Source organism: Neolamprologus brichardi, chromosome 13 (genome assembly GCF_056152115.1).
Source record: "Neolamprologus brichardi isolate AB-2024 chromosome 13, ASM5615211v1, whole genome shotgun sequence".
NCBI lineage: Eukaryota > Metazoa > Chordata > Actinopteri > Cichliformes > Cichlidae > Neolamprologus > Neolamprologus brichardi.
The window spans coordinates 1,978,917-1,995,229 of NC_142116.1; the positions used below are offsets into that span (position 1 = coordinate 1,978,917).

Sequence of the window (16,313 nt, forward strand, 5' to 3'; positions counted from 1 at the left end):
TCCATTTGATTACATTTTGTATGATGGATTATGTAGAAAAAGTAGAATTGGGCTGAAAGATCTATCACTTTATCACCTATTCAGGCTGTAAATCGTGTTTTTAAAAAGTAACTAAGTAACTAAGTAAGTAATTACTTTTGACTTTGTTCAAATGCAGCAGGATGGTTGTGAATACAGACACTCTGACTGCAACTATAAATGTACAGAGAGGAGACACCTGGGAGACACAGCTGAACTAAATCACAATGCAGGAAGTAAAACTGAAACACAGCACCAGAGACTTCTCCGAAAGTTGATTCTGTTCATGTGTTCGTAGCGTTTTCAGTGGGAGAAACGTTTCATCATCATCCAGGTGACTTCGTCAGTCTCAGCTGACTGCAGGTTTCCCCAATCTTATAAACATTTGCACAATGACTCAAACCAGCCCACTGAAAGAACAATGGGCTGGGAGCTCAGTTCCTCCCGTCATCATCCTGACGTGATCGTCATCACCAAAGCTTCGTCCATGGATTGAGAAAACTTTCCATGTACACCTGTTTGTCACCTTGTCTGGTCTTTTAGCTGACCTGCGTCATCAGTAAGTGGGGAAATTTGATTGTTTTCCTCTTGTTTTTATGCTTCTCTGGAATTGACCCACTCCGGGTCAGGGACAAGTTCCTGTCCAAAGTGGAGGACTTTAAGTATCTCGGGGTCTTGTTCACGAGTGATGGGAGAAGGGAGCGGGAGATCGACAGACGGATTGGTGCAGCAGCCGCAGTGATGTGGAAATGGGCTTCCTCTGAAGGTCGGCTGGCCTCTCCCTTACAGATAGGGTGATAGGTTCAGCCATTCGGGAGAGGCTGAACTTCCTGGGTGAGGTTTTCCGGGCATGTCCCACCGGGAGGAGGCCCCGGGGCAGACCCAGCCCCGGATAGGCGGAATAAAATGGATGGATGGAATTGAGCACACAAAACTTCCAGCATCATCCCCTGAGCCGATGCAGATTCATGACTGAACTTTCCTCCACCTTCTCCTTTAGCCCGCTCTAACCGTATTTTCCTCTGTTTGCTAGTTTGTGCTGGTTGCTGGCGGTTGTGTTTTCCATTTTCACAGCACACTTTCAGTCCTGACACTTTGAGCTGACAGCTCTCGTGCTGGGGTCACACCTCCAAGTGCAACAGCTCTTTAATGTCTGAGAACATTTGCAGATTTACATTTGTGCAGGTATTCGTCTTAGAAATTGTTGTTCATTAAATTGCTCAGTTGGTCTGTTTTTGCTTGCTCTTTTTCAGATGCTAGTTAACGCCTCCTCCCCTCCTCTTTGGGAGCTTATAAGGAGGCTTCCTTCCAAGATGACGCTCTCTCCTTTTCATGGCACCGATATTTGTTTTCTTACTCTCTAATTTACGGCACACGTTGGTTATAGGTTAGCAGCTAGTTTTCTTTTTGTGCGTCTGTCTTCTTTGTTGTGTCCTGAATAAACCGGGTGTAACAAGGCGTTTCCATAGGTGTTTTTTCCTCAACACTGAGTGATTCAACAGTCGATTTGATCACTTTAGCCAAGGACTGTGTACGATTCCTTTTTCTCGTATAAAATAGTTTTAAAGAACTCTTAATAATCCAAAGATGAACTCTAAGCTGATCATTGACGACCTGGTGGATGCCCAGAGGTTAAGCACCTGTATTCTTTTCATAGTGTTATTAGTATTTGTTAGATACCAAGCATTCACAGTAGGGATGCAACGATACCAATTTTTTCAAACCGATACGATACCGATACTTGGATCTGAGTACTTGCCGATACAGAGTACAAAAAACGATACTTCTACCACACACACACACACACACACACACAAATGCAATGAATTGGAAGACAGGTTTTATTATATTCCCTGCTGATAATAAATAATATCTTAATAAAAATGACCACAAAAAAATTTCAAGTGAAAAATAAGCACTTCTGTTAAATTATTGCAGAGTCTCCACATTGTAATTTAACAGAATATCACTGAACTATTGGCACTGTCTCTAGGGGATGTCCCCCTAGTGGCCAATCTAAAAAACTACAACAGAAATGACAAGCCACCCTCTGATTTATGAAATAAGTTGGTATCGGTTCATGGTATCGGTTAACTTTTACGAGTATGAGTACACGCACATTTTACAGTATCGGCCCCCGATACCCAATACCAGTATCTGTATCGGTGCATCCCTAATTCGCAGGTTTATACATTCTGTGTCAGCTCAGGTTTTTAGAGTTTCAGCTCGAGTTTGTCCAGCGCAGGTTTTTCGTCTGCTCACCATTAATGCTGTTGCCTCCGATTCATCTTTCCTCATAAAGCTGAGGTTGATTACAGTGTTGGTAGGTCAGCAGCATCAATGTGAGTCATAAAAACCACAGGGACCTCTGGCCTACATAACTCTGACCTGAAAAAACAACTGCAAGGGCAAAGAGAAACAGCTGGAAGGGCGTGTGTGAGTGCATGTGCACGCAAAACTGCCAGAGAAGAAGAAGAAGAAGAAGCCTTGTTGATGATTTCAGACACATTCATAAGGATGCAGGCCCACTCTGTAACTCTCTGTTTAGATGTTTTCATGAGGCGTGTCTGTGCAATCACACAGATCACAATCCTCTTTCTTTATGGTTACAAGTTCAAATGCAGTTCATCAAACTGACTGTTTAGTAAGCAGCACATGGTTCGCGTGACCCTGACTACTGCAGGGCGTGTGTGCTGCCAATGATGAGCGATCAAGAAAGTATTTATGGTGATGAAAGTCCTTCTAGCAGCAAACCTTGTGGCTTGGCTGGTATTCACAGCCTCTATATAAATGAATGAAAACAACATTAAATTCTTCGACGTAAAAAGCATGAGGAGAATCTGATAACATCATGGAACAAAATAAACATGAAAAAAAAAAACCTTCCTCTTATTTCAAAATAAAAAATTAAATCACTTTAATTTAATGCTTTTTTAATGCTGTGAAAATACAGCATTTTTATTTTATTTTGAAAAGGCATTGCCTTGGAGTTCTTTAAATATTTAAGCCCATATGTATCCCCTCCAACAAGCACCTCAGACATAAGAGCTCCTTTGCAAAAACAATTCGAAACATGAATTCTGATTTTGAACTAAGAAGCATCACTTCTCCTCCTCGTGCATCTTTGCTGTAAAATTACATAAAATTCAGAGTTTTATTAGAGTAACTGTGTCTCTGCTCATCACTAAGTGACAACATGGAAGAAAAATCCCACTTACCTGCAAGTTTATGATGAAAATGAGTAGAGAGACACGCCTGTCCTGTTTCAGGTATTGATTATCTCTCCCACAGATTTCTATCCCTGTTTCTTTGCGTGTCGCGTCTTTCTCTTTTATTATTTCTCTGTCATTGAGTGAAAAGTCAGAATCTGTAGGCAAAAGTAAGACCACCACCAGGAGCTTTCTGATCTGTGTTTATAGTCGCGTGTAGTCCTAATTGTACTGGTCCGTCTCACATCTGATCAAGCCTTGGTTTAATGCAGGTACACAGTCTATGTGGAGACTGCAGATATGCCAAGATGGTCAAAGCAAACATGTGGTGAGATTATCCAAACCACTGTATTTAAAGGTCACAAGCAAACACGGTAGGTGACTTAAGTCCTGCAATTCTTGCAAAGTAAGTAAAGTTTATTTATAAAGGACTTGATAGAGATCTAACAACAATTTAAAGACTATATTAAAAGAGAACATGTCTGTGAAGGTTCTCAGTCATCCAGGTCATCGTAGTCAAAGGAGCTTGCAAAGAAAAGCGTCTGGACTTCTTTAAGTTGAAGACGTTTCACCTTCATCCAAGAAGCTTCTTCAGTTCTAAGGTCAAATGGTGGAGAGTCCCAGATTTAAACCTAGTGGGAGTTTCACAGGTTTCACAATGAACTCACCCGAAACTCTGGCTGATTGGGACCCACACCCAGTTTCACGGCTTGGCTCAGGCGATTAGAGGATCATCAGGGGGTCCTTTTGTCCCTCTGTGGGGGGAAACTCCCACTGGGTTTATATCTGGGACTCTCCACCATTTGACCTTAGAACTGAAGAAGCTTCTCGGATGAAGGTGAAACGTCTTCAAGCAACTTAAAGAAGTCCAGACGCTTTTCTTTGCAAGCTCCTTTGATTAAAAGAGAACGGAAAAAATAACAAAAGAACTAATACAAGAACGTCTGATTAAACCGAAAGTCTTTAACGGTGAACCGATAGACTTGGAGCTCGTGAGCAAAGACAGCGAGCAGCAGTGTGTTTAACAAGAAGCTGAGATAAGTGTGAGAATTTTAAAATGAATTCTAGAGCGGAGCCAATGCAAAGAGAATAAAACTGGGGTGATGAATTTTGTTTTGCTCGGAGGCGTGACAGAGATCGTTTATAATCTGGTAAAAAAGGGCGTTGCAACAATCTAGGCTTGATCATTTCTCTAGTTCAGAGGAGAAGATTAGCTCGCAATTTAGAAATGTGCCTTTTATTTTAAAAAATCACATATGATAGATTTAATGTGTAAAACCTTTAAGTCCAGGGAAGAATCAAAGGTTCAAGGAAGAAGCTCCTTCTCTCCATTCAGGCTCTGCTGGATGTTTGGTTACGTTCTTCCTGCCTTTCAGATCCTGATGCATTTAAACCCAAACAGCTCTCAGTGTCTTTTTAAGACTTTAAAGGGAATTATTGTGCACATTTCCAGCAGAATCCCATAATTTTATTCTTGGACTCCACTCGGGTAGTCCACTCATATTACAGCCAACTAACAAAGCAGTTTTAGTTTCTTATCTTTTAGCCAAATCTCTTTGGTGTCATGAAGGTTCTTCATCAAACTGTCAGAAACAGCGGATGCTGCACTAGTTATGAGTTATTTATCTCATTTTAACTTCTTCTCCCACGTCTTTGTAATTGTTGGACGAAAACAATGTGAACTGTAATAATCTGACTCACCTCGGTGGTTATTTAGGTTTAGTCTCCAGGAAGTGCTTTTTGCTCCTCTCTGTAACACTGGCTTGGGTTTCAGTGTTGGGGCTAAGATGAGAACATAAGACTTCAGAGGGTTTCTGCAGTCTGAAACCTGAACTTTTGGCTCATGCGATTCACTTCTACTTACAATGATCTCATTTCAAATTTTCACCATGTTTGTTATGGACACCGGCTGCTGAAACAGAATATACAGGACAGAAAAGCTGCAGTTCCACTTTAAATATCCTCCTGAAACAAGCGACGGTGCAGCTGTCCGCCTTCCTGTCACACTCTCGTCCTGTAGGATGATCAGTTTCTTCATATTTGAGCTTAAAGGTGAAGCCGTAGCTAACACCTGTCTGTGGAGTGTAAATAATTAAAATATTTTTCCACAGAACTCCACTAAAGTGAGGTTTAAATTGAGAGCAAAATGAAACATTGATGATCTGAAAGGAAAAAGACCTTTCAAACAGAGCGGCTGTGCAAGCCACTTTGAAATAAATCAATTAAAAGTAGCATATCTACAGTATTTTTATCCTTGTTGCAAATTGATATATTTAATCACATAAAGGAGATAAAAAATAAGGCTGATAGATGTTTTTTATATCCTGAAAATGGTTAATTTTAGCTTGTTGCTATGTGGTTGCTAAGCATGTAGATTTGCACTTCTTGAGATGTTTTCGTGCAGAAATTAAACAAATAAGACATCTTTCATAGACGTTCAGTTCAGTTTGCTGTTAGGTGGTTGCCAGGTAACCACATAGCATCATAATACCTCAGTCATTAACTGATGTTTTGCAGTTGTGGTGAAATAAAAATGATACCACGCTTTTTTGAGGTGTTATAGGTTCATAGCTGCTAAAAACAAGGCGATAGCTGGAAAATATGATAAGATTATAATACCTGACACATATGTGAAGCTCCCAGGATGTGCCAGGTTTGGCTGCTCAGCTCCTGATCACGTAGGAGGAATTTTGGTGTGTTATAGTAAGATAAATAAAGCAGCCTTACAGCTTTAAAAATAGTCGTTTCAGTTGAATTTAGATGTAAATCCAACTGCAGATCTGGCGTAATTTTAAACCAGCAGCAGTGTGGTGAAAGCAAATAGATCTTATTAAAAAAGGGCCGTTGTTCATTTCCATATTAATGCAGTGTTTTTAATCAGAGCACCACCGCATGTGGGTAACAGAGTTGCAGGTTCCGAGCTCTGCTCGACTTCCTTCTCATGCTTGCAAATGAAAATGTGTTTGTGAAAAGCATTTGAGTCCAGAAAGAAGATGAGCACTCGCTGAATCTCTCTGTCGGATCAACAAAGGTTCGTTTAAAAAGGCTTTCTAAATGAGAGGCGGAGCTAAACTTAAAGGGTCACTAGTTAACTCGGTGCTGATACTTGTGTTTGAGCAAAGACCTCTTAGTGATACCCGTAGCAGCTCCATATGAACCATATGCACACACATGCTGATAGTGAAGCGATCAAAGCGCAGATTCAGACAAACACAGCCGCCAGCAGTAGAAAATCAACATTTAATCTACAGTTAGAGTTAGACAGGCAAAGAGGAGATATGGTCATACTTCATTTCTGATCCGAACAGCTCTTTTAGGCACAGGGACATACATTTAAAAATATCATATATTATAGCATATATTATTCTATGTAGCATAAAAGCTCTTTAACATAACAACGTAAGCACTTCATCATTGGCTGTACAAAAATACATTTAAATTTCTCTCTTTTTCTGCATATGGTTGGCGTGCGTATGTGTGTGTGTGTGTGTGTGTGCGTAGTTTATTCTTGGAAATGCAGATGTTCTTAATGTCTTGCTTGCTTTGTATGGATGACTTTGTGTGTGTGTGTGTGTGTGTGTGTGTGTGGTCCTCTTCTTGCACTCGTGGTTCAGCCAAAGTCGATGCGTGGCCGGTACTCGAGAACCATGGGATATGTCTGAAGGAGGCAGAAACAAGAGAAACTGTTTCAGAGCGATACGATCGATGATTTGTTCTTTACACTGTAAACTTAGGCACACTTCAGAGGACGATCCACGCTGCTGCTGCTGCTGCAGCTGCTGCAGCTGCTGCTGTGGGAACGAACAGGAATCATCGGAGGAACGGCGCTGCGTGGAGCTACTTTGTGCAGGTTCATCTAGTGAACGCACCTTTACAGAGCTTTGTAAAAGGTGCAGGAACAGCAGTCACAACAATAACACATACTTTCACACTTGTTACAGGAATTAAATAAGAGGTGGTTTGAAACGCACACATGCACACACACCGCCTCTTAATGTAAAGCAGGATCCACCTGGCTCTGCTCTGCAGCGATGGAAGAAGCCTGAAGCAGAAGAACATGGTTCAAATGCAGTGTGTACTTTTGTGTCTTTCATATCTGTCGCAGGAGCATCCATGGAATTTGTTCAGGTTTTAAAAACAACATCGGCGCTTTCAGAACAGCAGATTTACAAAGTGATTGTTTTCAGCAAGGATGCAAACCCGCTCGGTCGAGGTGCCGAGCAAAGACGGAAAGAAAGAACATGATATCGTGACTCCTGCCCTCGGGTGCATCACGATGTTACAGGAGAACTCAAATATTCAAATATCTGCAAACTGATGAAAAAATACTGCCAGCTCCCAGAATTTGAAACTCCTAGGTGACTTCCCTCTTGGGTTATCACATTCACGAGACTTTCTGAAAACTTGACCTCTGACCCTGAGGTCGGCGTCACTGAGATTATTTGTAGATGCACCAGTGGCATCGACTTGAAAATTATATACTGTGCAAGACAACATACGAAATCAAAATTGAAGGGAAGAACATTATCACTTATTTTGAAGCTAAAGAAAAAAAATATGTGCCGTTGTCAATCTTTATATCTTATTAGGGAAATTCCATATACATAAATGTAAATTTCAAAACTCAACCCCATCATTTAATTTGTTTTTAATTGAAATTGATTATTACTTAAACTCTCTTAAATTAACTTCCAATAAAAAAGGTTTGTCATTGATTGAAATTCATTCAGAAATGTTTAACGAATGAGCTGTCACAACTTTCAAAGTACAAAGTTGTTATGAAGTCTGTCACATTCTCCCCCCCCCCCCCCTTTTTTTCTTTTTTTAATTTATTTATCCTTTTTATTTCATTGTACTGTATATTGTTGCTCTTATTTGCCTTGTATGTCTACTGTACAAACTGAACTGGAATGACTGTTCGCTTTATACTTTCAATAAAGTTTGGAAAAAAAACAAAACAAAACAAAAAAACCCAGTGGTATAGACTTGAAAATCAATTATCGCGCTTACAAAGTTGGGTCATCCCGCCCGAGCCTTTCAGGCCGAGGGGTAAAGATGGCGAGCGTGCCCACCTGACAGGCGAACCTAAGACACTTAGGACCCAGTTTTCATCGCCAGCAAAGATCCTCCAGAGAAATCGATGTGATGAAGAGAACTGATCGGCCTGTTAGAGGGAAAAAGTTGTCGTTCTGCAGCTCCTCAAAACATCAACATTTTACTAGAACTCACAACACTGCAGCACCAGAGACAGGACTTCTCTGCCACCGGTGACATAAGCAGATTAGATCCAAAGGGTTTTGTTCTCCATGTGCAAACGCATCAACGAGCAGCAATCTCTGCAGCTTTAAACCCAGCTGGCCTCAGGGAAGCTGACCTCTCAGCCTCTTTATGGGCTTCTGGTCCATGTGCTATCCCTGCATCACTGAGGTTAAATAAGAAAGTTGTCATTCCTGACAGATACATACACTCCTGCCTCTTTCAGATGACGTGAGCTACCCTTTTCATGAAACATTCAAAAAGGAAAAAGTGTTTGTGTCTGCAGCTGCAAAGCGAAGAGAGAGTCTCCTGATTCTGGAGTCTGTCTCCTATTTTTGGCAGCTCGAGGCTGCTGGTGCAGCAGAGTGCAGCTCCTGTCATCTCCCTCTGCATTTTGCTGTATCATGCCTCAAAAAAAAAAGCTCTGTCAGTGTGCATCTGCATCTCTGACACTCTTTCACTCCATACAGTGTAATTACACTGCAGAAATACATACGCTGTGCTGAGTCTGCAAGGTTGTTCCAGCCCGGTCTCACAGCTAATCATGAAATCATCACAACATAAATCCATCAATCTACGTATTCATCGATAAATTGCTTTCAGACGGTATCAACATATTTACCAGAAAGCTGTAATAATTTTATGTTATCTTGTTGTAGACACTTGTGTCTGAATGCAACCAGAGTGAAAAACCGACAATATCCAGGATCCACATCATGTGTGGATCAAAGATGAGACCTTGTTAAGCCAAAGATGGATGTTTGAGACTGACACTGTTATTTATTCATGACAAAGACTTTAAATGTAAAACTGACACTCAGACCTGGGGTCAGTCAAAGCTGAGTTCCTCCGTACCATCCTGAAGCGTGTGAAGGTCATTCAGTGGAAACACCTGCCCTGCTCATCAGATTTGCCCCCCTGAGACTGAAACTCTGCTCTCAGACACACTGGAGGAGCTATCACATCACAGATCACAAAGGCTCGTTCTCTGAGCTGAACTTCCAGGAAACAAAGTGACAACTGCAGACCTTCAAATTAAGGTCAGCAAAACATATGGCGATAATCATTTGCTTTGCTTAATATTATAATCTTATTGTAACCTGATTACTCACTCGCATAGACACCATGACAGAACTGAACTCTTTTCCATCAGGGATTTCCTAAACCAGCCCAACCCCAACCTTAACTTTGACAGGTAGGGCTGCCACAAACGATTATTTTGATAGTCGACTAGTCACCGATTATTTTTGCGATTAGTCAACTAATCAGATCATCATCCATTGGACATAAAACTACAGCTTATTGCACCAGCAGCATCTGCTCTTATATAACTATCATTAGCTTACAGCTTTAAGTGTTTAAGGTCTGTTCTAACTAAAAATAAAGACAAGATGATAGTTTATTAAATTTTAATGAAATCTGCAGATTGTTTCGGTGAAGTTTAATAAACTCCTTGCTATCTAAAATATAACAGGACACCGGAGTAAATTCTCGAGCATCTCACACTTCTGATAATCAGCTGTCTGCTTGACGTTTATTCAGCTGTGTAAAAACTATAACTTTAATCTCAGCCAAACCGATTTACTCAGGAACAAATAAAATACTAAAAAAGCCAAACAATAACATTTTTAAGTTATCTAAGTGACTTATATATCATGTTTAACCTGAGTAGCGAAAGACGGCGGTGGGTTTGAAAACGATTTGCCGGGAGTCCGGTGTTCTCACGGCTCTAGTTAGCCTAGCCCCCGGCTAGCTATCGAGCTAGCGGGTAACAGACGTCTCCAAAAACGTCGGAGCGCTTTTGAAAATATGTGGTGTCTTGATAAACTGAGCAGATATTTGAGGTTTACACAGCTACATTCTCGCCTGAAAATATGTTAAACGTTTATTTTGTGACCCAGAAAGAATAATAAGAGTAATATTAAAACTAACTAGCTGCCACCATTGTTGGAAACTGAGCTGGGCTGCGCTATGAATTCTGGGACACAGCTTCTTCTTCTTCGGGGTTTAACAGCAGCTGGCATCCTTGTACATGCAGTGCTGCCATCTTCTGTTTCAGTCCGTTATTACACTCTTAAATCCTACTACTTATTCCTGCGTCTTTTGTGATCTTACAAAGCTTCAAACGACGCGTCGACTATTAAATCAGTCGTCGACGATTTTGATAGTCGACGTAATCGTGACTAGTCGACTAATCGTGGCAGCCCTACTGACAGGACAAGCAGCGTCTCCACTGTCAGAGGCAGTGATCACCCTGAGCCGGGGGTGGCGAACTCCAGTCCTCGGGGGCCGTTGTCCTGAAACTTTGACACGTGTCCCTGCTGCAACACACCTGAATAAAATGAGTAGGTCATTACCGAGACTTGACTGCATGCTGAGGTGGCAACCCCCAACGCTACTCAAGTAAATATAAGTAAATGTAAGTGTTTGGAAAAATGTACTTCTAAAAGAACTTTTATTGCACCATGTTCATTATCTCATGAGCTGCTGTAACATGAATCAAATGGCTGAACTGCCATTGAGCTACTTGCTAATGAGCTACTAATTGTCTTCAGGTGTGTTGCAGCAGGTTTCAGGACTTCGACACCTGGACCTCAGGCCACGGGTGTCACACATAAGGGCTGAAGACAACCTGGCGAAGACTCCAACCTGCACCAGTGGATGGCTTTGCAAAATGTGAAAAATGACATAAATTTTGGACTTTTTACAGTATTTTTGCTTTCCTGCTAATACAGATCTTCCACATGGCCACTCTTACTACAACAGAGTAACAGATTTCTATTACTTTTATACATGCACTACTTACAGTTGAAGCCTAAAGAGTTGTGCTGATAGATGTTTTTACTACAGCAATGTTTCTTTATCACGTAGAAAAACTGAGACATGCTGAGAAACTGATCTTTTCCTTATATTCCAGCCCACATAAGATCAAAGTAGGCATGTGGATGTAAAAGAAGTTTGGGCAAAATAATCTTTAATAATCATTCTTTGTGGAAGATCTTTTATGGAGGAGGTGCAGTATGTAACAATAAGAACAGCAAGAAACAAAAGATTGTTTTATTGGGAGTATTTTGTTTTCATAATCTTTAAAATCAAAAATCATATTGATAATTGGAATCTGAATATTTGCCCAGTTGGAGCTCCAATCCAATCCAATTTTATTTATAAAGCACTTTAAAATACCCAGCACTGGAACAAAGTGCTGTACAGAAAATAAGTTAAAACAATAGAATAACAGAAAACAGCAAAATAAATAAATAAAACACATAAAACTAAATTAAAACAGCCCTATATTAAAACAAAAACAAGATAAAACAGCATCGAATCACCTAAAAACAACTAAAATAAAAAATAAAAAACCAACATCTCACATGGTGTCAAAGGTCAGGGTAAAGAGGTGGGTTTTCAAGAGTGACTTAAAAACAGATAAAGAAGTGGCCTGTCTGATCTCTAAAGGAAGCTCGTTCCACAGTTTTGGAGCTGCTACAGCAAAAGCATGATCTCCTCTAAGTTTACGCCCAGTCCTGGGTATCTTCAGGAGCAGCTGATCAGCTGACCTGAGAGAGCGGGTGGGTGTATGAGGCTGTAGCAGCTCAGAGAGATAAGATGGGGCGAGGCCATGGAGAGCTTTAAAAGTAAATAAAAGAATTTTAAAATGAATCCTAGAAGAAATGGGCAGCCAGTGACGTGAAGCTAAAACAGGGAAATGTGCTCAAACTTTCGAGTGCCAGTTAAAAGACGAGCTGCGGCATTTTGCACCCTCTGTAGATGACTGATATATGACGCGCTGACCCCAATATAAAGTGCATTACAGTAATCCAGCCGAGTGCTAACAAAGGCGAGGATCACTGTCTCAAAGTGCTGCCGTGAAAGAATTGGCTTTATTTTTGCAGCTGCCTGAGGTGAAAGAAGCTTGATTTTACCACTGCTTTAATCTGATTATCAAACTTCAGATCACAGTCCACTTTGACCCCCAGGTTTGTGACAGTTGGCTTAACATACTGTGCCAGGGAATCTACATACACATTGGGGGTCTCAGTGGGGCTACCAAAAACCATCACCTCTGTCTTTTTATCATTGAATCTTAAAAAGTTAACAGACATCCAAGCCTTAATGTCATCGAGACACTGAAGTAATGGCTGTGTAAGGTATCTGCCTTTTTTCTTTAGAGGGACATCGATCTGACAGTCATCAGCATAAAAGTGGAAAGGAATACCGTGTTTTCTCAGTACAGAACCAAGAGGAAGCAGATATAAAGAGAAGAGGAGGGGGCCTAGAAGTGGGAGCTGAAGTGGGAAACGACCAAGTTTCAATCTAGGATGGTTTTTCTTTTTTGGGTTCGTGAACTTCACGATTGCATCTAATGTGGCTTCAAATGGGATGAAACAAGTTTCTTTAAATAGTTTAGAAACTCTTTGATTTGTAATGTGTCAGCCGACCACTCTGCAGAGCTTCATCCCACATTAGGATCACGCAACTCGAAGGAACTACACATGGTAAAACTCACATGTGCTGCCATCGAACTGCAGTTGTTTCTGTGTGTTGCTCCTCACTGTACCACATGGACAGTCTATTAAATAGTAAGTAATAATGCTGTGTCTATTTTTAGGACATTTTGGTCCGATGCCTTCTTGTAATTGAATATACCAGGAGATTTATTTCTGCACTACTGCCCAGTGGGGCGCCTCTGCAGTTTTATTTTAGGTGTTTAGACTTTTCCAAGAGATAAATTAAGTTCTTATCTCTGCTGGTCTGGTACAGATGCCTCCTCTGATCCAAGGTCTAAGACATCACAGGTGCTAACCCTAATCCTATATTTTGGAGAAGGCCCAAACGGACTCTTTTTTGTTAATAGCTTTTAATTAGGGGTGCAACGATACACAAAATTCATGGTTTGGTTCTGTTCAATACTTTGGTGTAACGGTTCGATATTTTTTCGACACAAAAAAATGTTCATGCCTTTTTAATTTGTCATTTATTAAAATTATAAATATATATTTTAACTCAAAAGTACGGTTTTTAAATTTAATGTTGCTGAAACAACAAAGTAATAAAAAATAAATCTATCTGATTGAGAAATCACTCATCTTTGGAAAAGAGAGTTTATTACAGAGAAATGGCTCTTTCCAAAATAAAAGCTATACTATACGCTTCTTCTGGGCTATATTCTCAGCAGCATATTAAACATATCAGGTCCCCATAAGGAGAATCATGTGCTAACGGCTGTCTAAATGACTCGGCTAAAGTTTGTAGCATGCGTGCTTGTTGTTTTTGTCTGCTTCCACTTGTCTTTGCACTAGGATGATGTCGGAGTAAATGTGCAGTGATATTCGTTGTGTTCCCACTAGTGCTGTCAGCGTTAATCTGAAATGACGTTAACGCCACAACACGGCAAATCTCCGTTAACGAGCTACCGCGGATCCCCCCGTGCGTGGGGCTGGACGGCCAACACGTTAGCGAGCTAACTGCGCTAACGCACTAGTTCCCACCAATGTAATTGAGCATTGCTGGCACATCCAACATACTGTTTTACTTTAGTCCATGACGTGCTTACCTTCAGGGTCATACGTCACATGAAGACCAAAATAGTTCCAAACGCCAGATCTGAATGAGGGTGGGGGAGGTTCAATTTGCCATGTTGCAACGAGCTTAGCTTCTGTCTCGCTAGCTTGCGCTGCGCTCAGTGAATCTGCGTTCGACTACTCCGCCTAGGCTGCACTGTCGAGCGCAGATCCACTGAGCGCTCAACACAGACAGCACCGTCAGAAGGAAAGTTGATAAAATAAATTCAAAATTTTGTATTGTTCATACATATGCGTACTGAACCAAAAGCACTGTATCGAACGGTTCAATGTCAATACGAGTATCGTTGCACCCCTACTTTTAATGTGTGTTTGTTAGAATGACTATTTTCTTTTCTCCAAGGCTTTAGAGAACAATTTCATGAGAAAAGAAGATGACATATCCTCTGATTGCTCAGAATCGGAGTTACAGTTAGTGCTGGGTCATCACTGTCACCTCAGAGGGTTAATATCATCCCACAACAACACAAAGTTGAGGCAGTCAGATTTCTTTCTGCTGTAAACTTTCTTTAGTCCAAAGGGTTGAGGCTGTGAATAAGCTCAGCTTTTTCTGGATGCGGAAAACATGCATGAAGATGTTTGAGGAATACGTTTTGGGTTTCACACTTGAGTTCCATCATTCGGGCCAAACGCACAGTGCCAGCTCTGGAAATGTGCTTTAACGAGGTGAATTGATTGCAGGAGAGATGGAGCGTCTGCGTTGCAGCTTTCGTCTGTGACTCTACCCGACCCCAGAAACACATTTTGAGTTTGCTATTTTGAAAAAACGGCAAACACTTTTTCTAAATATCAGAGCCAAATTCCAGATCTGGAGCAGCTGTGTTTGGTCATCATGACTCAGAGACTGGACGTCTGTTGTTTGGACGCTTTATGTGGACAGCCTCTCCCAGTCTTCTGCTACTCTTAAGACTTTGATCACATGACACAACACACTGATTTTTGATTCTTGGCCGATTGTACACCACAGAGGAGTTTTGGCTACTTTTAGGTGCAGTTTAACATATTTTTCCAACTTTAAGATTCTAAGATTGGTAAATATGCAAAGTGCTTTAGATTAGTATGGTGCTTTTCATGGATTTTAAATCCTTTAATAAAGCGCTCTAATTCCTCATAACGCGCTGTGGATAAAGATTAGCCGTTGATTAATAGTGTGTGACTTGGTGCCTTCATATAGTCCAATCTGACTCATTTAAACAGAAATGAACCAGAGTAAGCAGAGATCTTAGTGCTTAGCAACATAATTAAATACCATTCGTTAATAACAGACATCAGTGCGTGTACGTTAAGAGTCTTTTTCGTAAACGTTTTTCAGTCCTGTGTTTTTAAAAGTCACCACGGTGGCTTCCTGCTCTGACTTAATGACATCCCGGGAGGATACAGATTGATTTTCCTTTGCTCCCGTGTGAGCGGAGCCGTCCTGACCGGCCTCTAAGTCGGAGGGAGAAAATGAAGCCGAGCTGCAGAGTTGTCAGAAGGATGAGACTGATGAATGGCTCGTATCTTTTTTCTGTCCGACTTCTGCCTCCATTCCCGACTCTGGCACTTTGTATCCATCTTTCTCTCGCTCTCTCTGTCATCCCTCTCCTTAACCATACAGGGTTCAAACAAGATTCAAAAATAATTTCTGGCTGTTTATCCTCATGACTCGCCAGCGAGGGCATAAATAATTCTGACGGACAGACTTCTGTCTGTTGTTGTGGAGCGTCGGGGCGGTGGGCGGAGGGGAGATAGAAAATGTGGCTCATGATGTCATGTGAGAGGTTTTCCCTCAACATGTTTTCTTTTCACATTTGGCTTGAATGCTTTCAACTTCTGAGCGCTGACCTGGAGTCAGTGTCTATTCTGGGGACACTCCAAGTGTTTTATTTCACTGTGGAATATTTTGAGCTCCACGTCTAAATGTTTTCAAAGAGATTAAATAGTCTGATTAAACCACTGATTAACCTTTTAAGACCTACCATAGAACCAAGTCCGCCAGAGCTTATATTATATTTTTACATGCTGTGGAGCCATTTTTGGGAGCATTTCAAGTTGATATACATCAATACAACCATTATAGCCTAAATTTTAATAATATGTGTGCATTAAGTGCATAGTAATTACATAAATTGCAAAAAAGTGCAATAAACTACAAAAAAATTGAAAATCGTTTTTGTTTTTTTAACATATATTTCTAGTTAGAGAAATTTAAGAGGCTTATCCCTCAAAACTGTAAATACAAAAAAGTTGCACAAAATAGTTTCCCACC

At 40.8% G+C, this 16,313-nt stretch overlaps 1 protein-coding gene across 3 annotated transcripts in view; it reads right to left on the reverse strand.

Moving 5' to 3' along the window:
- Positions 1-6,443: 6,443 nt before the first annotated feature.
- pcgf5b (polycomb group ring finger 5b) overlaps positions 6,444-16,313 on the reverse strand; it is a 37,169-nt gene continuing 27,299 nt past the window's right edge. For all 3 annotated transcript variants that reach the window (XM_087849961.1, XM_087849959.1, XM_087849960.1), the window contains one exon: positions 6,444-6,885. In XM_087849961.1, the coding sequence (XP_087706087.1) occupies positions 6,838-6,885 (48 nt within the window). In that variant the 3' untranslated portion in view covers positions 6,444-6,837. The remainder of the gene's footprint in view (positions 6,886-16,313) is intronic.